At 40.5% G+C, this 25,925-nt stretch overlaps 3 protein-coding genes across 9 annotated transcripts in view; 2 read left to right on the top strand and 1 right to left on the bottom strand.

Annotated features, from left to right (window-relative positions):
* The window catches only part of ap3b2 (adaptor related protein complex 3 beta 2 subunit), a 49,929-nt gene extending 48,751 nt beyond the window's left edge, over positions 1 to 1,178 (top strand). For all 6 annotated transcript variants that reach the window (XM_023955643.1, XM_023955642.1, XM_023955640.1 and 3 more), the window contains one exon: positions 166 to 1,178. In XM_023955643.1, coding sequence (XP_023811411.1) covers positions 166 to 316 — 151 coding nt within the window. In that variant the 3' untranslated portion in view covers positions 317 to 1,178. The remainder of the gene's footprint in view (positions 1 to 165) is intronic.
* Positions 1,179 to 2,053: 875 nt separating this feature from the next.
* LOC101173142 (synaptic vesicle glycoprotein 2C) lies at positions 2,054 to 13,781 on the bottom strand. The gene is made up of 13 exons (XM_004069485.4): positions 13,557 to 13,781; positions 10,987 to 11,076; positions 10,715 to 10,876; positions 9,586 to 9,748; positions 8,562 to 8,683; positions 7,901 to 8,064; positions 7,737 to 7,817; positions 6,292 to 6,390; positions 6,084 to 6,172; positions 5,768 to 5,895; positions 3,394 to 3,489; positions 3,144 to 3,303; positions 2,054 to 3,062 (listed from the first exon to the last, which is right to left on the bottom strand). The coding sequence occupies exons 1-13, from the start codon at positions 13,648 to 13,650 to the stop codon at positions 2,879 to 2,881; spliced, it is 1,632 nt and encodes a 543-aa protein (XP_004069533.1). The 5' UTR covers positions 13,651 to 13,781; the 3' UTR covers positions 2,054 to 2,878.
* A 14-nt stretch (positions 13,782 to 13,795) lies between these two features.
* LOC101163736 (sorting nexin-1) lies at positions 13,796 to 25,327 on the top strand. 2 transcript variants are annotated; one of them, XM_004069878.3, is made up of 15 exons: positions 13,796 to 14,107; positions 16,822 to 17,602; positions 17,805 to 17,947; positions 18,156 to 18,231; positions 19,044 to 19,087; positions 19,663 to 19,804; positions 19,876 to 19,954; positions 20,046 to 20,121; positions 20,254 to 20,367; positions 20,499 to 20,592; positions 20,670 to 20,875; positions 20,977 to 21,120; positions 23,439 to 23,519; positions 23,601 to 23,672; positions 23,802 to 25,323. In XM_004069878.3, exons 1-15 carry the CDS (start codon positions 13,979 to 13,981, stop codon positions 23,850 to 23,852), a joined length of 2,232 nt encoding a protein of 743 aa, XP_004069926.1. In that variant the 5' UTR covers positions 13,796 to 13,978; the 3' UTR covers positions 23,853 to 25,323. The 2 variants fall into 2 exon arrangements, with proteins under 2 accessions (XP_004069926.1, XP_011474181.1); XM_011475879.2 differs by lacking the exon at positions 13,796 to 14,107 and adding an exon at positions 14,164 to 14,429 and having other exon boundaries at positions 23,802 to 25,327.
* The last annotated feature ends 598 nt before the right edge of the window (positions 25,328 to 25,925 follow it).

The following is a 25,925-nucleotide window of genomic DNA, read 5'->3' as shown; positions in this document are numbered from 1 at the left end:
TTAATTTATACAAAATTAAACACCAAAATAGTTTATTTTTGTCTGACTATATTGTTCATAATGTTTAATCTGCATTTATTCTTCTTATTCTGTGGCTTCATCTTCTGACCTTTACTGCTTTGACCTCAGTACTCCTCCTCCTCCTCCTAAATACCCTGTCTACAGGTTTGCAGGCAGGACGGTGACGAGCAGCAGCTTGGTGCTGGTCACCGTGGCAACCAAAGACCAAGGCGCCGCTCAGCTGACGGTCAACTGCGAGAAGATGGTGATCGGCACCATGCTGGTGAAGGACATCCTCCTGGCCCTGACTCAGTGACAGGAAGCTCCGCCTCCCGTTCACGAGTCACCGCCGTAGCATTTCCAAAAATAATCCCTAATCTGCATCTTTGCAGGGCCGACACTTTCCTTTGAGGAAAGCAGACTATATTTGTCTCCCTGATGCATATCTTTCATAGAGAGAAATCCTCCTAAAAACAGCAGTTTGACATAACGTGCTTCATAACTCAGCTGCTCCTCTACTGAATCAAGAAGGATCGAGTCAGAACCGACGGCCTCGTCTGCTGTTCAGTCGTCAGTATTTCTATCCAAACTCAAATACCTCTTATGTTGTGAAAAGCTTCTGTGCAAAACAACAAAGTTCTGCAGGAAAAGAGAGCAAGCGCCTGCAGATGTTTCACTGTGGAGTCCAACATGAAGGTGTGTCAGCAGCCGCTGTCCTCTTCAGAAGGAATGGAAAAAGTTATTTTTTGCAGCTTTACGCTTCACCCTAAACAGAAGCGGTAAAACCTGTCCGCTGTAGTCCCACCTGTAAGTGGATCGTTACACTTTAGCTCCTGAAATGGTTATAAAATGAAATGTTCTACAATTTTATCATTCATTTTCCAGCAAATCATTCAACTCTGACGTTCTTTGTTGACCGCTTTGACTCATCAATCGTTGGAACATGTAGCAGTCAGTTTCAGGGGGGAACCATTAAAAAGGCGCACGCTTCCTAGAAAAGCAACACCTTCCAAAGCTACAATCACGTCTGCTAAGATTTGGGTTTTATTTTGGTTTTTCTGTGGGTGTGTTGTGGCTTTCAAATATTAAGAGTATCACTCTGTGTGTGATTGAAATGTAACCCTGAGGTTTGACAACTTTATTTATTGTACGAATAAAAACTACAAAGATAAAAAAAGGGGTTTTCTATTTTCTTACATCCTCCAGAACCATCAAAAGAAAAAAAAAGAAAAACCCTGAAAGTTTGACCAAAAATGTATTTGAGGTTGAGGTGTTACTCAGGGACAACATTAAAAAATGTTATTAAGATGCATTTCAGTAGAAGAGCACAAAAGTAGCTTTAGATTGACTTTTTAAAAGAGTTTTGGTTGTTTTTTCTAAAGTAAACTTTAAATAAGGGTCATGAGGGAAATAAACTATGTGGAAATTATTTTATTTTTTTAATTTCTTATCAAAACATAGTTTTACTCTTTCAAAAAAGTATTCAAGAATGCATTTCAGTGTATTTATAGAGCTGTTTAAATATAAATTCTGATGGCTGGTTAAAATAAATTCAATTTGGAGGAAGAGAATGACTAAAAATATTATAACTGCAGACACATCTGAAAGCTAAACGCGCTAGCAAAACGCAAATACAACGCCCAACAAATTAAAAAAATTGGCATTCATAAATGGCAGAACGTATAAATAAGCCAAAACAGCAAACATTCTTAATGTATTTCCTAAACACCAAATCAGCATAAAAATGAAGGAATGCTACACTTGGGTCAATACTTGCTAACATATTGCTAAAGTTATAGCTAATACATATATTAATATATTTATATGCATTAGCTAATATAAAATATATGATTAAAAAGCCTTGGTAGATGCCAAATTAGCTAATTGAGCTACCATAATGCAAAAACAAGGGTTTAATAATAAATTAGCAGTAAAACATGGAAGAATATATACATTTGCCAAAACTGTTAGCATGTTGCTTAAATCATTTCATTTGAAATTCTAAGAAAATTCAAATGAAAGCTTTCAAGTTGACAAATAAACCAGAGGATAATGAACAAGGAAGACAGTTAAATTCTGTCACTTTTATTAAAACCCTTGTGCTATCTTAGATGACCCCACCCTTACTTTGACGTGTTCTCCCTACCATGACAAAGGTGGATAAAGGTGGAAAGATTTCATGTAATCCATGGACACCAGTGAAGATCACAAATCATTGAAGAAAAAAGGTTCAGAGCACTGTCTAGTGGGTCCAGATGACCCAACTCCCAATGTTGAAGTGCCTAGGATAGCACAAGGGTTACCTTCCAGGTTTGGTTTGCAGGAATGTTTACTTGTGTGGTTTAAAAAATGTACAAAATAAAATAATAACAAGTGTTTATTGAAATAAATCGACCAGAACAAAAACGGCTCTGAAAATGTGGCTCATCAGCATGAAGGCCTCACAAAGAATGGCAGCAGAGACACAACCTTTGGTTTTCCACGGACTGGAAAGCTTTTAGTGCGAAGTAAGAGCAAGTGATCAAGTCCTTTTTTGGCTTTAAAGGAGTAAACATTTGGTTCCTTAAGTGACCCTGGAGGAACTGGATGTCTTACGGGGGCAGATCACTGACCTTAAAGATGCTAAATTCATCAATGAAACACAAAGAAAAGATGTGGAATGTGTTTTTTTTTTTCTTGAAGACAGTTGTGGCTGCAGCCTCTGCAGAACTCTTCACAGGTTTTTGTGTGTAACTAAAATGGACACCATCACAAAGTGAGGATAAAACGACATTTTCACCTAAAGGCACGTATTTGCTCACCAGAAGAATCCTTCTTGGAAGGCAGATTTGGCCATTTTTCTATTCTAAGGGTTGGAAAAGGCACAGAGGGATGAGGTTCAGGTGAGCTCCGTCTGTTTGGTCTGAGGGAGCAGCAGACTGACGAGTCCTCCCGTCAGCAGCAGAGCCGACACCAGTAGGATGGGGACGGCGCAGTTCGTGTCCACCAGCTTCCCGAAGATGATGTTCCCCATGATGGCTGCCACGCGGCCCACGCCAGTGAAGAACCCGAGCGCAGAGGAGCTGAAAGAGGGGAAACGAAGTTCCTTTATGCCCACAGAGCAAGTATGTCACTGCCACAGATCAATGCCGCGGCGCCTTTACCGTAGCTGGGTGGGGTACAGCTCGGTTCCCACCACATCCAGAGCGTTCCAGGCGATCACAGAAACTCCACTGAAGACGCAGGACAGAGCCAGACTCTGAGTTTTGGTCTGAACCACATAGATGAGGAAGACGCTCAAACTGGAGACCATCAGGCTGCCAGCTGGTCAGGACACAACAAAGGAGGGAGCACCGATTAGCTGATCAATCAGCTGCAAACAGCCAAAATCCCCCTCAGGATGAATCCACTCACACAGCAGCGCCTTTCCTCCAGTGCTGTCCATCACCAGAATAGTGAAGATGTTCCCCGGCAGGTTAGAGGCGGCGACGATGAAGCCCTCCATGTACACTGGCCGGTCAAGAGAGAACACACACACACACATGGATTACGGGGACATTCTGTACATGAATGCTGCCTCGTCAACTCTCCGTAGTCTGGACACAGTTTATCACAGTGCCTTGCGTTTTATCACAAACTCTGCATACAGAACCCACCATTGTGAACTATTCTCTGCTCTCTTGGTCTTCACTCAAAGTCAGGCGACAGAAACACTGCTAATATTCACCTATAAGGCCATTCTCGGCAAACTACCTCAATATCTGTGCCATCTTCTTTCTCCTGTTAACAACATATATAACTCTCGTTCCTCACTCAAATTGCTTCTTTATGTCCCTAGATTCCTCAGTGAACTAGGAAAAACAGCCTTTTCCATTGCTGCTCCGCTTTCCTGGAATAATATTCAAAACTCTCTGCATTTAAGTGACCTTATTCCATTGAATTGTTTTAAATCAAAACTTTCTGAGCTTTTAAAAGAAACATGCACATGTCACCCTTGACCTATCTGTACCACTTTTTAATTAATCCTTGCCCTACTGTTCATTTCAATTTTAATTGCATCTGTATTTTGTAATGTATTTTATTTTAGTTGTTTTTTAACTGTATTTATTTTGTTTTGATGCCTTTTGGCCAGGTCTTCCTTGAAAAAGAGATGCAGTCTCAATGGAATTTCCTGGTAAAATAAAATAAATAAATAAAAAAATAAATAAACACACAAAGAGTGAGGATGCTACCAGTAAAAATGATGATCTGCTGGACACTAAAATGAGTTGCAGCACTTGGAGCTGTTATAGAAGATGTTCTATTTATTTATTACTGTTAAATGTATTTAGAAGAACAACTTTGATTGTTTTAAAGAGTCAAAAACTGAAGAGAAATTAAATGTTTCCTTGTTAGCTGCTTCACAACTTATTTTTAAAACATTTATTTTGATCAGAAAGTAGGCAGATTGTACCAGAGTTTTGTGTTTCAAAATATATTTCCTAAAGGACTTGAATTTAAAAACATATTTTTCCTGAGATTCAGATGAAAATCCTGCATTTGTTGCTTTTGATAATAAACAATAATCTAATTCTGAAATCTATTGATGTGCTGTAAAAGCGTTTCCAGAGATATTTTATGGTGATGCCGTTATTGGCCAAAATTAATAAACCTGTGTGGTTTTCCAGGACATAGTTTCTGCAGAGCGGCAAAAGTTAATGTGAAATTCACCTCTGAGTTGTAGACAAGACTGTGGGTGCGGCGTAAACCCAACCCCACTTCCCTTCCCCCTTCCGTTTAGACTCTCCCACTAGCTTACAATCCCTCACACTTGCATTTTTGTCATCAATTTGGATCTTAATGTTCTTTATATCTGCCCTCAATCCTCAGAAAAATGGTAAAACAGGTTCGAAACACCAAAAACAGTGTGGGTCTTTGGAACAGTCAAGATTTCGAGAAGAAAAACTGCACATTATACTCCAGTTATTTGTTATTTAAAGATGTTTGTTGTTTTTTTTGCAGTCTGGAGGATTCAAGTGTAAAATATATTTACCTGGGATTCAGATTTAAATAATCTATTTGTTGGTTTGCATAAATCTATTGTTAACCCATAAGAACCCAGACCCATTTTTCTTCGATTATAAAAAAACAGATATTGTTATAAATTTAAAGGAGTTAAAGCAACATATATGGAAAGTTTAATACCTTTTCCAGTGAAAGCTGCAAAATAATACATTATTACTTAAATACTTCATCCACAGTGAGGTAAATCCTGTGGGGATCTGATGAATGTTTTACTACCTTTTCTAACCCAAGTAGGCTGTAAATAAACTTGCAGCTAGCTCCATGTACGTCCAGAGGAGCGCCCACTGCACCACAGCCTTTACATAAAGTACAAAACCCCCAAACTGACATGTATTCCAGCCTAAGTACAGCACTTCTGTAAATATACCTACTAACTGTCCAAATTAAATAGTTTCCTTAGAACAAATCATAAAGACTTTCTTTTTTTCTTACTGCACTTTGAATTCAATCAAAGACTGAAGACTGCAGATCGATTTCTCTGATTACATCTGCAAAGTCAGAAGATGATCTGAGTATTCCTTCATTCATGAATGAATCATTGTTAAAGTATTGCTAAAGTAAATAAAGTATGTTAAAGTAAAACGTATTCATTCATTCATGAAGGAATGAATACTTTTTGCTCAAGCTGATAGCTTTTACTTTGATCAAGAACTGTGTGGGAAAAATACTTAGAGGTCACATTTTCACTTTGATTGATTTCCTGTCCTGCTGGTGGAAAACCCACCTGCGGTCTTGACTGGGTAACAGCTCTGGTTGTGGAGCGCAGACGGCAGAGAAATGTTGGCGCACGGCGAGCCGCCCCCCTCCACGCGCTCAAAAAGCTCAGGGAACCACATCCACAGGCCGTAATACCTTCGCATCAACACACAAAACAGAGCCGCTTTTAATTTGAAAGGACCAGGTGTGAGGAATTCTTCCACAAATGTTGGCCGTAAACATCGATACGAGAAACTTTGTTTGTTTTTTTAATCCTATTGCTGGCATGAAGAAACCAGTGGAGCATGTAGAGACTTGGATCGTGTTAGGTTGGAAGATCTCACCCAAAGGAGATGCAGTAAAAGACGATGAGCAGAGCGCTGCTCCTGCCTTTGAGAGCTCCACTGAAAATCTTCTTAATGGGACTCAAACCCTGAGAAATAAACAAGGAAAAACACTAAAATACACAGTTTTATCATCATGTATTTAAAAAAGAAATGTTTAGAGAAACCTTGACTTCTTTATTTGGCAACAATTTGAGAAATGATTCACCTTCTTCAACATTTTTATCAGATTTTCTCGTGGTGATGCGGGAGTTCGGATTTCCTCCAGGTCCCCCTTTTGGTTCCTGCTTACATGCAAACTAAACTCCTAAAAACAGGTCAGGATGAGCTTTAGTGCACTCACAGCAAAGCAACAAGAAGAGGAGGAAGATGTCAACAGGAGTAAAAGAAATCACAGTTTACACTCATCTCCTGGTTGATCTCTCGTCACAGCTCATTTTGTTTTGTTACTGTGTTTAAATAGATTAGAAATATTTCTTTAAACATACATAAGTACTAATGTTCTGATGTCTTCTGGCTGTCTAAACTTTTTTTCTAATTCTATTCTTCTACACCCTGCGACAGACTGGCGACCTGTCCAGGGCGTCCCCTGCCTTCGCCCACAAGTGGTCAGGATAGGCTCCAGCAGCCCAGTGACCCCGAAAGGGAATAAACAAAAGACGATGAATGAATGAATGATTCTTCTACACCAAAGATCTGTAACCTTTAGCAGTTAAAAATAGTCATTTTAGTCGATTTATTACTTAATACAAACTCTGACTTGACCCTTTAGAAAAAGAAGCTACTGACTTGTTTGTATGTTATTCTTACTATTATGATTAATATACATAAACAGTTGCTTTTTTTTGAGGAAGAAATACAATATTAACATGAAGTGAAAATAACTTTTTTTTTTTCAAAATAAGAAATTGTTTATAACTTTTGACAGACGTTCACATAATTTCCTTTCAAAATAAAAGACACCCGGTACTATATAGGATCATCTCTAATGCAAAAAATGCTTTAGTAAGAAGTGTGAGGTCAGCAGTGAAAGAAAATAAATATCATACATTTTGTTTTACCATTGTTGGTGCATCTCAGGCAGAAATTTGTAAATTAAGAGACCCTTCCTTACCTTATGTTACTCATCGTTTCAGAAATAGAAAATCTGCTTTAAAATCCAGCAGCCTTATTCATGGTTTCGGCTGTACTTATTGATTTCTAATGGATTTTCTCCACTCTAAAATCTGTCAACATGATATGGTAGGATTTTGGTAAACTACAAAGCCACCCCCCTTGAGGCGTTGTTGGTGCATTGTGGGTACTGTAGTCAGTAGCCTTGCAGAGTGAAATTTAAAGGTGTCTTGCATGTCCAGGTTCATACGCGAGGAACAACCGACTTGGCCTAAAAACTACATTAAGGAGTTAAAAAAAAATCAAACTCCAAGGATGTAAAAGTCTTTCATTCGCTTCTTAAATGTTTTCATCTCTCATTTCTTTAATCATTTCTGCGTTTTACCCTCTCCAGATTCCACTTTCAACGTGTTTATCAAGAACTATCTGGGAATGTAAAACAGCTACTTTGTTAAAATATTTCTGCTGCATTTTTATCTCTATATATTAAAAATATGTTTGTTTTTTTGCTTCAGCATTTCTTCATGGCGTGCTGCTTACAGAGAAAATGTTCCCCTTTCCACGGTTGTTCAGGTCAAACATCAGTCTGAAGACCTGGATCGCTTCTGCTTCTTGTCCGACCTGCCAAAGATGAAACACAAAAAGCAAGGCCATGAATAAAAGTTGATTTCCTGAACAGAAGCTGCTGCTGGCTCCTTTAGCACCTCCATGAGGAACTTTGGGCTCTCTGGCATGAGCAGCTTGAAGATGAGCGCCGAAGAGAGGCTGGGAATGGAGCACAGGACCACGAACAGCCTCCAGCTCTGGAAGTCCAGCGCTCCCAGAGAGACGTGAGCCCAGGTTCTGGGGATCACCATCCAGGCCAGACCTGTGAACCCAAAAACATGGCGGTGGCGGCACACAAGCAAATCCATAATTGAAATCCATAATTCCATCTTTTTCATCAAATAAAATTTGCGAGATGTTTCCTCTTAAAGTCTAGATTTTTGGAAGTTTTTAACAGCAGAATTAGATTCCATATTTAAAATAATGCCAATTTTATTTAAATTAGATAACCAGCAATCCTGATGAACATGATAAATAAAAGAAACATTTAAAATATGTCTGCAGTGCTGTATTTTGGATTTCTAATCACAACATTGGAGGACTTTAAAGATGTGTTTAGTTCAAATCATTTGCTTCTTAAATCTCAACATACTAAATGTAAAAGTGTAGACGTTTTCACTCAACAGAATCTAAACTTAGACTGAATGAAACTGGGGTTGGACTTTTGCATTAAAGCAGTCATTTAACCAGAAAAGAGAACAAATAAATGTTTATTTCTTCTTGTTGTTTTAAGAAATCCTCCATCACACATTTTCTCACCTGCAGCCAGGATGTTTCCTGCCATCCAGAAGGTGGCCAGAGCACTTATCATGGCGCCCCTCCTCAGCCGGGGCATGAACTCTGAGAAGTAGGAGAAGATAACAGGGATGGACCCGCCAACCCTGCAAAGGGACAGTTATTACAGTCTCCTTGTCTGTTGTGATAACACGGAACAGACTGAGAGTTCAGACTGTCTAGGAGAAGTGGACTGACTGAACGTGACCACACCCACAGAAAACGCTTTACTTTCAGCTCCAACCAAACAAAGTCAATTCAGTCGCCATTTTTCCGCGACATAGACGCCGCCATGTTGAAGCCAGACCACGTCAGTAAGCAGCAATTGGTCCAAATCGATCTATGGCAACACCTCTCACTAATCGGGAAGGAGCTTGTTGGAAGGCCACGCCCCTAACACTTGAAAATGGGATACACAAAATCTGTCAAAGGCTTCAAATGTCAGACCGCATACTTAAATTGAGGCATCCGAATGGCCAGTTTAAAACTTGAATACCTTGTAATAAAGAAATAGCATCATAAAAAATTGGGATTATCAAGAACATTTTAAAAAGGTAGCAGAGCAATAATGGGTATTGTGACAAATAGAATGACTGATTAACAGCTGTTTACTTCTCTATAGAAGTCAATGGGATTTTGGCTTCTTGGAAGCAGCAGGCACTTCCTGTTTGGAATGCGAGGGGGAGGAGTCACTCAGTCCAGTTCTCATATAAGTCAATAGTTCTGTGATTGAACTTCCAGAGATCCAGGCTTTAGTTTGGGTACTGTTATTTTATTTTATTTGCTTTAGAAAGACAAAAATTGGCCTCGTTTGTTGCACATAGAGTCTCAGAAGGTTCAAAAGCTGCACAATCAGCCCACAGAAAAGAAAAGTAGAGTGACTTCAGGCCATGGCAGCATCTCGCTGAGCCGCTGAAGTGGTTCGTGTGAGCGAACTCTACTGTGGAGATGAACGGTGATCTGGAAAAATGAAAAAATAAATAAAAAAATCCAAAGGACTTGCTCTCACCCAACGCCGCTGAGAAAACGCAGCAGCAGGAAGAGCCAGAACCAAGGAGAGAAGCTGGCCAGGCATCCAAACACGCCGTTTACGGTCAGGGAGACAACCAAAACTTTACACCGGCCCCTCTGATCAGCCAGGTACCCCCACACGTAACCCCCCACCATCATTCCTGCAAGCAGAAACAGACAAGTCCTGTGATTTCAAGACACACACTGATAAAAAATGCTGTTTTTAACATGTTCTTGTGGCATTTTTCTGATGATGGAGGACTTACAGTACATTAAGAAAATTAAGCTTAAAATTGCATTTTTGAGTATTTCTTAAACTCATTGAGAATCAGGAGCAGACGAAAACATTTTGTTTGAAAAAGCTTGTAGTAGCTGTGACCTACAAACTCTCTGCTTCCCTCCATTCTGATGCATCCACTTGCAGACAAACAGATCCGTGTTCGTCTTGGTTTTCCTCGTCTGAGCTGGAATCTGTTTCTAAACCGCTCAGCTGGAAAGCTCTAATATCACTCGCCATTTTTGTCGCACCAGTAATATTAGGTTGTGTGAAGCTGTGAGCAGGTGAAAAAACATGTAAACAGATGGATGATGGGAAGGGGGGGGCAGGTTTACTCCGTGCCAACAGTCTTTCCAAAAACTCTGAGGTGAATTACTAATGAAGTACTGCCGCTCTGGGGAAACTATGTTCAAGAAAACAACACAGGTTTTTTTTTTAGTTTTTTTTACTTTGCCTAAAAACTGCATAACTTGGGAATGCTTTTACAATAGATCAAAAGAGGATTGGAGTGGGAACACATCAGATTTTTAGTGATTTTACAAAATGAAATGAACAAACTGCTCATTTCAACAAAAAGCAACTCTTTCACTTCCCTTTGATCATAAAAGCAGGATTCTCAGTTTGACTTTGCTGGTTAGTGAGCAGAGGTTAAACAAGGCCTTGTGTGTTTCAGCAGAATTTATTGCTCAACAAACACTAAGTCAACAAACCAGCAGGAAGAAGAAAAAAAGGGGTTACTGCAAACCAAACAGGGTTTGAACAGATCAGAAACCAAGAGGTTTTCCCTTCACTTTGACCTCAACCAGAAGGTTGGAATCGCTGAAGACGATTGGCTGTTTGACGGACCCACCGAGGAAAATGCTGGCAGTGAGCAGGCCCATGTCGGCGGAGCTCAGCAGCAGGTCGCAGCGCGCCGTCGGCAACAGAAAGGAAACGCACAAGATCTCCACGGCGTCGCTGGCGTTGGCCCAACCGCACGCCAGCAGCAGCAGCCAGTGAAACAAACCGAAGCCTGCAGCAACGGAAAAAAAAAGCTCAGCCTTATACAAAAACAAAAAAAATCTTGGATCTGTGACTTTTGAACAATCCAATGTTAGTCTGAACAAATGAATTTTGGATTACCTGCTCCTTCAACTGCTTCTTCATAAGACAGTTTTCTGGCTGTGTTTCCACCTCCTTCATGTTGGCTGCTCCGCTCAAAAATGATTTCACCTTAAAAGAAGGAAAACAAACACATTTATTTAGAGAAAAAAAGCTTGCATGCACACATGCAGAATGCCATGTAACTAACTGCAACTAACCTTGCTCTGCTTCCAGGTTGCGACTGTGGAGAATTTTCTTTAAAAAAAATTACCTTACGTTTTCAGAATTGAGTGTGTTCCAATTCAATTGCTTCCAAGACGGCATTCATGTATAGTAAGTGACTTAGAGACCCATTCCAATCAAAACTGCTTTTGGGGGTTTTAACATGTTAGGTTGGGGTGTGAGGGGCTATAAGCTAGTGGGATGATGGGAAGCAGGTGGACTTGGCCAACAGTCCTGCCTTTCTAATGAACTACTGGTTAATTAATTTTTACATTTTGGTTAAGAACAGCAAAATCATAGTTAAAAACCCACTGGAAACACTTTTACATTAGATGAATGATCAGACTGACGCTTTAGGTAACTCTGCGTGACCCGGTTACTTCAACTCGTGGCTGTGACCCTTCAGACCCCACAGATATGGGATTTGCATGGATTTTTTGCTAAACACAAACTCCTCACCCAGGCTTACACAAGTGAGCTGCTTCAATGATTCAGCTCTAAACTGGTCGCGTTATGAGAACCCAGGACGTCAACAGTTCTAAGTGGCCCCTTGCACAGTGCACATTAGTGGTGTAACGGTTAACAGATGAATTACATGTTATCCAACCAGATCAATGTGTCTGAGGCAAGCTGGTAATCAAATCAAGTAATCTGTAAAAAATCATTTCAAAATAAGATAAATTCATAATTGGTGTTGGAAAATAGCATTTGGATTGAGACGTGGTACGTTCATTTTACTATAACTGCATCACAGCAGAAAACTCACATGTGATGACAGCAAAAGATGATCAATTCATCATTCCAGTCCAATGTGTGGAAACACTTTGAATTTAGCAAAGACATGCGACCACACAGAATGTGTAAAGTTCCCTTTGAATTATTGTTATGTGGAAAAACAACAGTGAGCTGAACTTAATGAAGCGCAAATGTGAATGGATTTGACATTAATTCTTGTTTACTTGTTTGTTTGTAATCATATTTCATTTACACTTGATTATTTGCAGGAAATACCAGGAATCTGGAGAACTTGACCTGCTCTGTTCAGTACCAGGTATTCATCTCTGAGTCACACAGGTTGACGTTTTGGCTAAAGATGTCCTGGATCCATACAATGTGCCTGAGGCTCATCTATTCTCCCCTTACTTAAACCTTGAATGTCGTTGAAGTGTTCACTATACGCTGGTGCTCGCAGCATGGCAGAAAGAAAAAAAACGTGTGTTGAACATTTGCGCTCTGCTGGCTACCAAAGGGGTCTACAACCTTGATATGTCGTGTGATCCACATGCGCACAGATTTGCCCATTTTTCACTGGCAGACAGCCTGTATCCACCCAACAGGGCAGTTAGTTGCCTAGTTTTTCTCTAATGGTAGAATCCTTTTACTCTGACTTTCTCTGAGCCAAATGATTTTAGACGCCATTGTGTGGTCTTTTGCGAACCTAAAACGACTGAAAATGTGCTGAATTTCACCACTTCACCATAAAGTCTTCTCAGTTGTTGCATGTATTGCAACAGGATGTTGACAATATATTCCTTCAAGTCCAATACAAGTGATTCATAGTCTATTAGTTCATTTTGAACGGTCCGATTCACTGACCTAAAATCACTCCAGGACATCTTTCAGCCAAAGATTCAACCAGTGGGACTGTTTTTTTTCTGATTCCTTGCATTAAAATTAGGTGTCATTTAAATATGTGTACAAACAAATAAGTAAACAAGAATTAATGTCAAATCCATTCATGTTTTTGGTCCCTAAAGTTCAGCCCACTGTTGTTTTTCCACATCAACATCATGCAAACAAAACATTATTAGAATACTGTTTTGTTTGCATGTACTGTATGTACATGACTTTGCTGAATTCAAATTTGGACTGGAATGATGACTTCATTTTTTGCTGCCATCACATCTGTGTTGTTCGCTGTGATGACACTTGATCATTTTTACGTTACAGTAAAATAAACGCACCATGTCATAATCGAAAAGCTATTTTCCAATGTCAATATAATTGATTTATTTTATTTTGAAAGGATTTTTTTTTTCATCTTGTATGGTAATTTGATTTAATTACCAACTTAACTTGAATCGATCTGGTTGGTTAAATCAATTCATTGAATAATCCTTACACTCCTAAATCTAAAGCATTTTAATGTGAGAAAAACAATCATGATGGATGCAAACTACTGTCCCACCACTGCATCTGAAATAATTTTTGTTTTTGTAAAAACAAACACAAAAAGTTAATTATTATTCAGGATATGATGTTAAAAAAAAAGAGTATATGGTAGTATATATTTGCTGGCAAAACTTTTATTTTGTAAAATGTTGCACCTATCTGTTTGGATGTGAATGAAAGTCACTGATCTACTGATGTTGTGATGGTGGGTTTACCTTCATCAGAGTCCAGCACGCTGGAATCCAGCTGATCTCCGGGGAGCAGAGGCCGTCGCGCGTCCACGTCTCCTGTATCCAAGTGCCGGGACATCCTGACAGGTCGTCGCTGATCGAGACACCGACTAATTAGCCGGCCTCAACGGGACCCCAGCTGCTGCTGCTGCCGCCGGGATCCCATAACTCCAGCGGCTGTTAGCAGGCTAACGCTGAAGCTAGCTTGGCGAGGAGAGAAGGAGGACCAGGAAGTAAAAGAGCAGCAGCGGCTCCTGAGCGACGTCCGTCCTCCTTCGCTGGTCCGTTTGGTTTAGTTGAGGGGAACCTTTGGCAGCTAACCCAGGACGACACGTCAATTAGGCCAGGAAGCCTCCCCCCTTTTTCCTTTTCTTTTTTCTTTAAGAAAAAGAAAGAACGAACTGAAGATGGCGTCCAGTTCGGAGCGGAGTCCTCCTCCTTTTCCCGACACCGAGGACCAAGATGTGCTGGATTCTGAAGAAGTTGGTGGTCGAGACAGTGACGAAGACGACGGAGAGGAGCTGTTTATGAGCGCGGTACGTGTCAAAGGAGCTCGCGCTCCTTATCATGTTAGCTATCCCGCCTCTGATTTGGCTAAAGGATACCAACTGTCAGCAGGGAGGTAACGTCTCCGTGAGAAGCTAATTGGATAGTTTTGGTCAAACTTTTGTCGTGTTTTGTGAGTTAGCATGACCAGAATCTCAGATTAAAACGTTTTTTATGCAGTTTGGGTTTTGGTTGCGCGTGTTAGCAAAGCATTCATGCGAATTCTTTGGGCGGTTTTCGAGTTTCAGTGGTGGAAACTACCCGACGTGCCCCGCGTCACTTGATTAAGCAGAAATTTTGCAAACATTTCAGGTAATTTCATTCTTAAAGGTGCATTGTTTTTACCGCTTTCCATTCGATTTGTATCTACAAACCGCATCTAAAGAAGATGGTTCGCGTAAAAATAACTGAATAACTCTGATTCTGGGTGTGCAGGCTCTACACTGGGGAGGCCACGCGTGGGGGGGAAACCTGAAGTTTGCAGAGCATGGGCTTATTGTGGTTGAAGTTGTGGTTGACACGCAGATGTCTCGGTTTTGTGTTTTCTTTTGTTATTGTCATTCAGTGCTTTTGAATGAGAATAGAAAGTTTGCTGAAGCTGCCTCCTGTCATGTGAGCACGCATAGGTCACATGGTCTAAACCCGGATGTTTTCCCTCAAAGTTCACAGGGCAGATTGGAAGTTGCTGCCTTTGGCTTTTTCTGCGTTTACTCAGAGCTGCATGGAGGACATTAGTCTGCTTAGTCAGCAGTTTCCAATGTTTCTCTGAACTGAGCTCACGGCTAAAGTAATGGTTGCAAATGGCAGGGTGGCCCAACCTCTGCCAAGATGTGCTAATCCACTTAACCACACTTGACTTTTTGTGCAACTGGAGAAATAGAACAAAAACAAGTTAGCATCATTGTTTACTAATAGATCAATTGCTTAAAAAAGGGCTGGTAATCCTTGCCAAAATCCAAATTTGATTTTGATTTGAGTCCATGATCCAATTAAACAGATATTTTCCCGATTTCTGTTCAAAACCAGTTTTATTTGATTACTTTTCTCAGAAAATTGAGATAAATTAGAGTCAAGCTTTTTCTAATTGAATTTCTTTTAAATTAAAATCATCTAAAAGCTTTTTTTGTCTTAAATTAAAAAAAAAACAAGAATCACTTTTAAAGGAAGGTAAAATATTGGATTTGATGCATCAAAATTGATTAATCTTCCAAATGAGCTCCAACAAACGAAGCAGACCTCTTTCAACAATTTGATGTATAAACTTGTTAATCAATGATCTCCTACATTGGATCAGATGAAATTGAAAACTTGCACTATTGAAAAACTGTAAAAGTATATTGTTTAGTAATGCAATGTTAAAATAACATAGACCCAAAGAAGTGGATGAATTCCATAATTTCCTTAAATCAATCACTGAAGTTGTTAAGAAATATGAAAATAAGTCGTACTCTAGTTAATCTTTAAAATCCATTTTTAGTGTTGCCACTTGGAGGTTTAGAATGTCCCATAATTCCCCTGGCCAAATATGTGCATAGACTGGAAACAAATGTTGTAATTCATAAAATCGGTTTCCTAACACAACCTGATAAATATATAGTTCAAAGAATCAACATTATCCAGATTCACAACTATCGTAGTTATGTGAGTATTTGTATTAGGGATGCAACGGTTCACTTTCCCCACAATTTGGTTGTGATTGTTATGATTATTTTTTGTTCACGTGTTCATTTTGGTTTGATATGATTTATGTAATACAAAACAACAATAAGAAGAAATTCAGAATAATGTCTTTTGAATAATGAGAGAGTAAAAATAAAGAAAAACCTTTCCATGGGCCCATACTAAACCTGGTGTGATGTCATAAAATAATAAATCCTTCTTAAATTTAGTGTTAATGTGTTTCACTTCCAATGGAAACATACTGGTATGCAGTAGAGTTGTCTGAAATTGTTTTCAAACAGGAAAAAAATGAGCATGGATCACACAAATCGTATATTAGCATAAACGTTTGGAAAAGATCAAAAGAATTTGAACGTGCCAGTTAAATGATCCCTGACTGTTGGGTGTGGGGAAACCCCACATCACAATGATCTTTGTGTCAAAGGCCAAGGCTTCCTACCAGAGAATAGTATGAACATCAAAACCTTTTACAGCTACATTTCTAAGAAATAAACGGAATCCACGGCAGCCTCATGAGCTTGCTAGCTGCTGCACGCTTTACTATATTCTGAGGTTGGGACTGATTGTGAAACTGCCCTGTTCACTGAAAATGGCTATAAAATACTCCTTGAGTCCTTGAGATTCTGAGCTTTTATGCTTTTGTTTAGGGTTAATATCTAACATTATAGTAAAAATATAAGGCTAAACAAATACAAAAAATAATTTGGTATTGCTAACATTGTTTTTTGTTTACAAACAAACAAACAAACAAACAAACAAAAAACCTCAATCTGATGTAAATACTTCAGTCTCTCAGTACTCTGAACGTTCTACTCCTTCTTTGGCCTAAAGGGGGCACTATCAGCATTGAGTAGTTGAATTCAGGCTTTCTGCAGTAGATAAAGTTTTAACCACTTTTTCTCTCTTGCTTCTAAAATATTCCTTCATAAAAAACGTAACCTATTTTTCTAACTGAAAAAGAAAAATCGTATTCACTTTCATAGTGCAGGTATGGACTAACAGTGATTTTTATGTTTGTCTTCAGAGCAATACTCCTTTGACCAAACAGGACACCCCAACTTCCCCCGACAGTCAGGCCAGCGACCTCATGGAGGATCTCTCAGTCGGGCCTCCAAGCAGCCAAACGGAGAAGAGTGCAGCCAGCTCATCCCCCGAAGAATTTGTGGACCTGACCAACAACCTAGATGCAGAAAGTAGAGACGCAGCAGAAATCTCTTCCCCTGAGCCGTCGGATGAGTTTTTTGACATACTGGGAAGTGAAACGCAAAAGGTGGAAGTCGAGGCTTCTGTCAAAGCCGATTCAGGTGAGGCGTCCAGTGGCGGTCCGGATCTACCAGGTGAAAAAACGGGTTCCTCCTCCGCTGCTCCGATTATCAACCTCGACAACGATGTACAGCCGCCACGCGTCGGGGGAAAAGTAATCGACCCTTTAGCTCAGATTCTCGGTGACACTCCAGCCGCAGATCCCAAAAAACCCAGCAGTGCTGTAGTTGACCTGTTTGAAGACGACGGCAGCGACATTTTCACAGGAGCACCACAGAGCAAAGCCAGCAGTCGGCCTGAAAAAGGACTCTTCGGGGAACCTGACGAGGACCTGTTCGGCGAGCCGCTGGGAGCCATGTCCAAGAAGACCACAGAGAATGAAGGGAAGTCCAGCACAGCCAAAGCTGCTGGGCCAGCATTCTCCAAACCCACCGAACCTGCAGATATCTTCACAGAGGAAGCTGCCACCACGGTGCCAAGAACCAGCAACACTGTCAACTCCAAGGCCAATGGAGTGCACTCTGAGGAGGACTTATTTACTGGTGGGTGCTTTATTTATTTACAAAGTCACCATTCTTTTCCATCTTCTTCAGCTTCGATAAATGTGGTTTGAAGTGGGAACTCTTTTAGGTTGTCTTGTTTCAGGAAGTATACAATCATAAACGGATTTTGTTAACCACACCAACCCTTCCCTCTTTCACTTTTATGTTCGTTTTTTTTTTTTTTCCTGTTTCTGCTCATCAGAGGCCACAGTGGAGCTTTCTCTAGACAGTCCACGGAGCAGCAGGAAGAACGAAGAAACATCCAAGCCATCTGCTTCCTCCTCTTCCTCCTCTCTTTCAGCCCCCGCCAGACAGGCCAAGCCGCCGCCTGCTGCCCTGGAGGAGGTACAAACCAAACCAAGATGAAAGTCCCGGGAATTTGTTTATATCATCATTTTTATCATAAAATATGACAAAGATGAACCTGCAGGGGAATTCTGCTTTATTTTTTGTATCCATGCCTACAGACATTTCCTAAATCAGAATTGCAGTTATGTAGGAGAAGTGTTTGTGGGAAACACATGTTTCTAGATTTTCTTTCTTTGGTTTTCAGTTGGAAGATGAGGAAGAGGCAGAGCTGGAGGACAAGTTTGACGTTTTGGTTTCTGTCAAAGATCCTGAGAAAGTTGGTGAGTGGTTGTGTTTCCTGTGACTTTGTGAAGCTGCTGTGTGAAAGAAACTCTTTAGGTTTGGTTGATGACAGCGGGGCTGCAGGCCTCTGTTGTTTGCACTGTGAAGACTAAAACTACGAACACGGCGGTTCTTACACGTGCGTTTAGCCCAGGGGTGTCAAACTCCAGGCCTGGAGGGCTGACCTGCTGGTTTTCCTGAAACGCTGCCTGATTACCTGGATCAGGTGGGTTCAGCCAATAAGGAGCTTCAATGGCAGGTTGGCCTTCGAGGCCTGGATTCTGAGACCCCTGATTGGTGTCCACACTGGACCAGCAGGGAGGGGCTTCTTTTTCTACCGTTTCCCACCGCATGACTGCCACCTGTAGTTAAAAGAGGCTTGGTGCAAAATGTTGAAGTGGTGCAAATCTTGCAATTTTGGGGCATGAAATGGTTCCGTTCGTTGGGAGCGTCCTTGCAATGGCGGATATGGATCACCGTCATGTCAGGAGAGCGACCTCGGTTTATCTTTATTTAAAAAAAACAAACCCAGACGCCATCAAGCTCGCCGTCATGTCTGGAGTCACCAGATAAGTCACTATTCTGGATTAGCCCAAGTGTGACCTAGTTTAACTTTCAACGCATGTTCGTTTTGTACGGATAGCCCAAAAACATTTGTAGAAACTTGCGTAATGTGTGTGAACAGAAGAATTTCAAAGGCGGAAGCCTGAAACGCATTCACATCGAGCTTTTTTTGCATTTCCGATGGCCGTGTGAACATAGCTTTAAAAACAAAGAAATGTTAAGAATACTTCACTTTGTTGTCTTTTAGGGGACGGCATGAACGCTTACATGGCCTACAAAGTATCCACAGAGGTAAAGCTGGATTTTTGGTTCTTTTATCTGTCATTTTTCAGGACTGTACTTTTTCACATCTGATGCATGACCCTCCCCCCTCCCATGACCCTCTTTCAAATTAAGTGCTCTTATTGTGAAACATCTCAAATTCTTAAAGACCCACTTTGGTCTTTTGATCTCGTTTTAAAGTGTTCTGCTGCTTTTAGGCTAAATCCAAACACCTGTGTTGTTTTCTGGGGCACAGTTTCTGCAGCAGCTCATTAGAAATTCACCTCTGAGTTGTGGGTGGGACTGTTGGTGCACAGCAACCCCCTTCCCCTTCCAGTTGCATGGCAGGAAGCTTGTGACCCTCCCAATGTATTTTTCTACATCACAAATGAGATCTTTTTTTAACGATTTGAATAAAGAAATATTCAGAAATGCAGTTTTAAGCCTAATTTTCCTTCATCTATGTCAGAAAAATGCCACAAGAATGTGTTAAAAACACCAAAAATGACTTTCATCGGAGTGTGTCTTTAAACCAATTCCATCTTTGAGAGTTTTAAAAAGAAAAGATGACAAGGTAAATTTTTACAACTTTTTTTTTTCCCTAGACCACACTGCCAATGTTCCGCAACAAGCTGTTCACAGTCCGGCGACGCTTCAGCGACTTCCTAGGCCTCTACCAGAAACTCTCCGAAAAACATGGACCAAATGGATTGATCGTCCCTCCACCCCCAGAGAAGAGCATTCTGGGTAAGGGTGTCTGGCTTTTCCATCTCTCACTTCATGCATATTTCTCTAATCCTGAGTGTTGGGTCCTGCAGGAATGACCAAGGTGAAGGTGGGAAAAGAAGATTCCTCTTCGGCAGACTTTCTCGAGCGAAGACGAGGTGCTTTGGAAAGGTAAAAGAAGATGAAGGTCATGAACTCTGGAATCACAGACTAAGATCTGTGATTGAATACCTTTTTATGTTTGTTTCTTGTGTGTCTACAGGTATCTTCAGAGGGTGGTGAATCACCCCCTGCTCCTCCAGGATCCCGATGTCCGTGAATTCCTGGAGAAGGATGAAGTACGCTTCAGTTGATCAATCGCTGTATCTGTCCTTTAATACCAAACCCTCGTTTTTAACTCTCATCAAACCGAACGACTGTCTCTCTTTCCCAAACTTTTTAGAGCGTCTGACTCTGTTTTATGTCTCCAGTTGCCCCGAGCGGTCAGCACACAGACTCTAAGCGGCGCCGGCTTCCTCAAAATGATCAACAAAGCGACGGATGCCGTCAGTAAAATGACCATCAAGATGAACGAGTCGGACGCGGTGAGTCCAGCTGGAAAACCCCGTCCTTTAAAAGTTCCACCAAAGTGGATCCAATTGAAGCAAAGGTGTTGTGTTGGATTCAGAGGCTCACAGACGCAGCTGGTTGATGATGACGATGTGTTTTCCTGCAGTGGTTTGAGGAGAAGCTCCAGGAGGTGGAGTCTGCAGACCAGCACTTCAGGAAGCTTCATGCTCTGGTTGAATCACTAGTAGTTCATAGAAAAGGTTTGGATTTCTCTTTTCTGTAGTGAAATGCCACCAACCCCCCCCCCGATTCTTAAGGTCTTTTAAATCTCCTCCAGAGTTGTCGTTGAACACAGCAAACTTTGCCAAAAGTGCAGCCATGCTGGGCAGCGCCGAGGACAACACCGCCTTGTCCCGAGCTCTGTCCCAGCTGGCCGAGGTGGAGGACAAGATCGAGCAGTTGCACCAGGACCAGGCTGCGTACGACACCTTCAGTTTCGCAGAGCTGATCGCAGATTACATCCGCCTGCTGGGAGCCGTCAGGGTACGGAGGACATTGCGCCCAACGATTCGTGCAGAACGACCTGAATGTTTTTAGGTATTTTGGAACACAAACTGAAGTGTCTGTGCGCGTTCGGCCTACAGGGGTCGTTTGATCACCGGATAAAGGCGTGGCAGCGCTGGCAGGACGCCCAGGCCATGCTGCAGAAGAAGAGGGAGATGGAGGCCAAACTGCTGTGGGCCAACAAACCAGACAAACTGCAACAGGCCAAAGAGGAGATCGTGGAGGTAAACCAATCAGAAAGCAAATGAAACTCTTAATTTTGCACCAGTTAAAGCCTTTGTCCCATTCACACCTATGGGGAAGTGGCTGCGTTTTGGGTTGTGTGGGACGTGGAGGGTCATAAAGAGGGGGGCACAGATGTGTTCTACAGTTTAAGCTCCAATGAACACCTCATGAAAATGGAACATACGGTTGTCGTGGGTGGTAAGTGGGTCATGAAGTGTTTGTAAGAATAATAGAAGTCTTATGATGCACAGGTGATGCAGTGCCCTCTAGTGGTTAGTAAGGTCCTCAGTCACTCTCTACTTGTTAGTCAGGTTATCAGCTCTAGTCGTTGGTTAAGGTCGTTAGTTGCACTCTAGTTATTAGTCAAACTCTGTTAATAAAGTTGTTTGTCAAACTCCAGTCATTAGTAAGGTTCTAAGAGTTAAGTCGTTCTTTGCTTTAGTCATTAGTAAGGTCGTTAGTCACACTCTAGTCTTTAGTGAGTGAGGTTGTTGGTTGTTTTCTAGTTGTTAGTATGGTTGTTGGTTGTTTTCTAGTTGTTAGTTAAGTTGTTGGTTGTTTTCTAGTTGTTAATAAGGTTGTTGGTTGTTTTCTAGTTGTTAGTAAGGTTGTTGGTTGTTTTCTAGTTGTTAGTAAGGATGTTGGTTGTTTTCTAGTTTTTAGTAAGGTTGTTGGTTGTTTTCTAGTTGTTAGTTAAGTTGTTGGTTGTTTTTTAGTTGTTAATAAGGTTGTTGGTTGTTTTCTAGTTGTTAGTAAGGTTGTTGGTTGTTTTCTAGTTGTTAGTAAGGATGTTGGTTGTTTTCTAGTTTTTAGTAAGGTTGTTGGTTGTTTTCTAGTTTTTAGTAAGGTTGTTGGTTGTTTTCTAGTTGTTAGTAAGGTTGATTTCTTGTTGTTAGTAAGGTTGTTTTCTAGTTGTTAGTAAGGATGTTGGTTGTTTTCTAGTTAGTAAGGTTGTTGGTGGTTTTCTAGTTGTTAGTAAGGTTTTTGGTTGTTTTCTAGTTGTTAGTAAGGTTGTTGGTTGTTTTCTAGTTGTTAGTAAGGTTGTTGGTTGTTTTCTAGTTGTTAGTAAGGTTGTTGGTTGTTTTCTAGTTGTTAGTAAGGATGTTGGTTGTTTTCTAGTTGTTAGTAAGGTTGTTGGTTGTTTTCTAGTTGTTAGTAAGGATGTTGGTTGTTTTGTAGTTGTTAGTAAGGTTGTTGGTTGCTTTCTAGTTGTTAGTAAGGTTGTTTTCTAGTTGTTAGTAAGGTTGCTGGTTGCTTTTTAGTTGTTAGTATGTTTGTTTTCTAGTTGTTAGTAAGGTTGTTGGTTGTTTTCTAGTTGTTAGTAAGGTTGTTGGTTGCTTTCTAGTTGTTAGTAAGGTTGTTTTCTAGTTGTTAGTAAGGTTGTTTTCTAGTTGTTAGTAAGGTTGTTTTCTAGTTGTTAGTAAGGTTGTTTTCTAGTTGTTAGTAAGGTTGTTGGTTGTTTTCTAGTTGTTAGTAAGGTTGTTGGTTGTTTTCTAGTTGTTAGTAAGGTTGTTTTCTAGTTGTTAGTAAGGTTGTTTTCTAGTTGTTAGTAAGGTTGTTTTCTAGTTGTTAGTAAGGTTGTTGGTTGCTTTTTAGTTGTTAGTAAGGTTGTTTTTTAGTTGTTAGTAAGGTTGTTTTCTAGTTGTTAGTAAGGTTGTTTTCTAGTTGTTAGTAAGGTTGTTGTTTTTTTTTTTAGTTGTTAGTAAGGTTGTTGGTTGTTTTCTAGTTGTTAGTAAGGTTGTTAGTAAGGTTGCTTTCTAGTTGTTAGTAAGGTTGTTTTCTAGTTGTTAGTAAGGTTGTTGGTTGTTTTCTAGTTGTTAGTAAGGTTGTTAGTAAGGTTGCTTTCTAGTTGTTAGTAAGGTTGTTTTCTAGTTGTTAGTAAGGTTGCTTTCTAGTTTTTAGTAAGGTTGGTAGTAAGTTTGTAGGTTGTGTTCCAGTTGTTAGTTGCATTTTAGACATTAGTTAGGTGCTCCTTACTGACCATGTGCAATAGCTGTGCACACAGGGTGTGCAGGTGATGCGTCACTTACTTCACCCTAACTTACCCGTGTGTTTTGTAGAAGTGTTCGCTATAACCTGTTCCCCACAGCATGCCTGTAGAAAAATAATCGTGCCTTTACATTTTGGCTTCACGGGCTCACTGAATGGTCTACGATCTTAAAGTTGTGTGATGGCCTTTGTCTGGCCCTCAGTCTACTGGTAACAGCATTTGGGACTAAGGCTTAAGTAACCAATGACAGTCCTAAAAAAGTTTGGTTTACAGTAATCACTTGATAAGGAGATCTCGCTCTCATTTCTCTTTTCTTCCGGATCGCAGTGGGAAGCCAGGGTGACTCAGTTCGAGCGAGACTTTGAGAGAGTTTCTGCAACTGTACGCAAGGAAGTCCTCCGCTTTGAGGTACGGCTCTGACCCTCATTCATCCACAACAGCTAGCTCTGGAAACGATCAACTATTTCTTTTTTTAAATCCCTCTTTTAGAAACAAAGGACCAAGAATTTTAAAAGGCAGATAACAAAGTACTTGGAGTTGTTGCTTCAGTCTCAGCAGCAGGTGAGTCGAGAAGAACAGTCAAACCCTCTTTCAGCTGCTATAAAAACAAACAGTTGTGAAACTTTGAATATCTTCAAATACAAACCAGCTCAGTATGTCTTTTCCATTTTTGTGTACTTCTCTCCTCAGCTGATAAAGTACTGGGAGGCTTTCTTACCTGAAGCAAAAGCCATTGCGTAAAGCTGGACGACAAACAGGCTGCCTTCTTCTACACTTTACCTCTATTGCCTTTAAACCAAGCGAAACGTGCTGAAAAGGGAGATACAATCAACCTCTTTTTTTTTTCTTTTTTTAATCACATTTAACCCCTTTCTATTCTACTAGTAATTCTATATTTTCACCTAACCAGTCAAGAATATTTTCATATGAAAGCAAGAGTTTGGATCTGTATAGTGGTGAGGAGAAATAGAGGAAAAGCGTAGACTCTGTCTATTGTCAGAAAAAGAAGGTCAAAATGATCAGGAGCTTCAGAGTTTACAGCAAATGGGACTCAAAGGGAAGCATTTAGAGGATAAAGTGAACACGTCTGAGCCTTTCTGCCACACATCCCTCCCTGTCATCATGAAGAACTAATAGATGTTGAGAGGCATTAGTAGCGCTGTGAGCTGGAGTTATGCAGCAGGTTAGATTTTTTTTTTTCTGTGAGGTTTTGCACGCAAACTTTTCTTAATGTGCCTTTTTTTATGCCAAAAAAAAACGTGTTTTTTGCCTCCAAACAGCATTCTGAGTGACAATTAGTGCAACTTGTTCAGTCAAAATCCAGCGAGGACGCCACCCGGTCAAGATGCTTTTCAGTTCTCACCTAGAAGGTTTTTGTGTTTGGTTTTTTAGGCGGACTCCACACAGGCTGTGATGTTTAAATGTGCGTCATTGTTTAGTGGTAATCACCAGCTCTGATGGGAGGGAGTCTGTTTGGATTAGTCAACCAAAGCTAGTCTGAGCTGCTGGTTCTGTGGCGAAAGCTGCCTAAAGGGGCGGAGTCTGCGCCTGCGTCTTTTACTTCCAGATGTCTAAACTCACTTTATAGTAAAAAAAACAAAACAAAAAAATCGTTACACTTAGAAGAGAAGGTCAGGCACTTATTTCTTTCTTCTATTTTTTTTTTTAAGTGATTCCTTTCTTGCTTTTCCGTTAAAAAATGATCTTAAAATAAAATTCAAATCAATGAAACATGAATATAATCTCCTCACTGTTGATTCACAGAGAAGCAGCAAAAGTGGCTTTACTTTGAAAAGCCGTAGCAGAAAAAGAAAAAATAATTTCACCTGGAAACACTTCTATCACAGATGCCCAGATGGTAACGTTCTGCACAAACACTAGAATAGACCTTTAGGAGCCAGTAGGAATGAAATTATGGGATGTGTGCTGAGGATTTGACAGTAACTTCGACCCCAATGCCATACAGGAAGCTCGAAGTTTAGCCAGTGCGGCGACTTCCTGTTCTTCTCGGGAAGACTCTCACACAGCTTTAACTTTTTCCCTTTTTTTTGGTTTTTTTCCTTGAAGTTAATTGCAGTTCAAATGTTTGAACGTCATAACTATAGCAGCGGTTCTTAAGGTGCAGAACAACGTCTGTATCATACACTGTGTCAACGATGACTTTTCCAGCCAATCAATCAATCAATAAAAAGCTGCACTGTTTACACCAAGATTCATTCAGACTTTGTGGTTTTTCTCTTATTTTCTTCAGTGCTTACATGCAGCTTCTATGATGACCTGTAGTTCACTTATTTCAAAATAAAATGTTCATTAAATAAAAACGGTGTTTGTTTAGAGGGTGTGTTTCAATGTGCAGCTCAGATATGAGCTTTGATTTTCAGATGGAGAACCGCTCGCATCTGTGATGGGAAGAACTTGGTTTCACAGAACCTTCTTCACATTAAGGATAAATTATTAAAGTTTGTTTGACCTTAAAGACAACCTATTATTCAGCTATAAAGGAACTACATCCTCCGAAGACGTAGAAGTTCTGGAAAAACTGCGGGATGTTTGGTGTCTGTGTTGGCGAAACAGAAAAAGAGCCTGGTTTTCTGATAGGAATTTGGTTCCAATGCAACCATTCACTTTCCCCACAACTCAGTTTAAAGGTTTAAATATTTGGTTTGGTGTCAAACGGAACTGCTTTCCAGGACTGTAGAAGTGTAACCTGGTTCCTTCACTAGATGGATCACGTCAGTCTTCAACATGCAGGCGTGTTTGAGGAGGAAACACCTTTTTGTTTTAAAGATCCCCGCCGATCATTTATTGTGAAAG

Source organism: Oryzias latipes, chromosome 6 (genome assembly GCF_002234675.1).
Source record: "Oryzias latipes chromosome 6, ASM223467v1".
Lineage (NCBI taxonomy): Eukaryota > Metazoa > Chordata > Actinopteri > Beloniformes > Adrianichthyidae > Oryzias > Oryzias latipes.
The sequence above is the reverse complement of the archived record's forward strand: the minus strand, read 5'-3'. Positions and strand labels throughout refer to the sequence as shown.

What these genes read in the sequence shown, in the direction of transcription:
- LOC101173142 (XM_004069485.4), bottom strand. Translation starts at nt 13,650, where the DNA reads ATGTCCCGGCACTTGGATACAGGAGACGTGGACGCGCGACGGCCTCTG. An exon ending in CGTTTTCTCAGCGGCGTTGG is followed by an intron (nt 8,684 to 9,585) that starts GTGAGAGCAAGT and finishes GTCCCTTTGCAG; the next exon opens with GGTTGGCGGGTCCATCCCTG. An exon ending in AGGAAACATCCTGGCTGCAG is followed by an intron (nt 8,065 to 8,561) that starts GTGAGAAAATGT and finishes TTGGGTTCACAG; the next exon opens with GTCTGGCCTGGATGGTGATC.
- LOC101163736 (XM_004069878.3), top strand. Translation starts at nt 13,979, where the DNA reads ATGGCGTCCAGTTCGGAGCGGAGTCCTCCTCCTTTTCCCGACACCGAG. An exon ending in CAAAGATCCTGAGAAAGTTG is followed by an intron (nt 18,232 to 19,043) that starts GTGAGTGGTTGT and finishes GTTGTCTTTTAG; the next exon opens with GGGACGGCATGAACGCTTAC. An exon ending in GCCTGCTGGGAGCCGTCAGG is followed by an intron (nt 20,876 to 20,976) that starts GTACGGAGGACA and finishes TTCGGCCTACAG; the next exon opens with GGGTCGTTTGATCACCGGAT.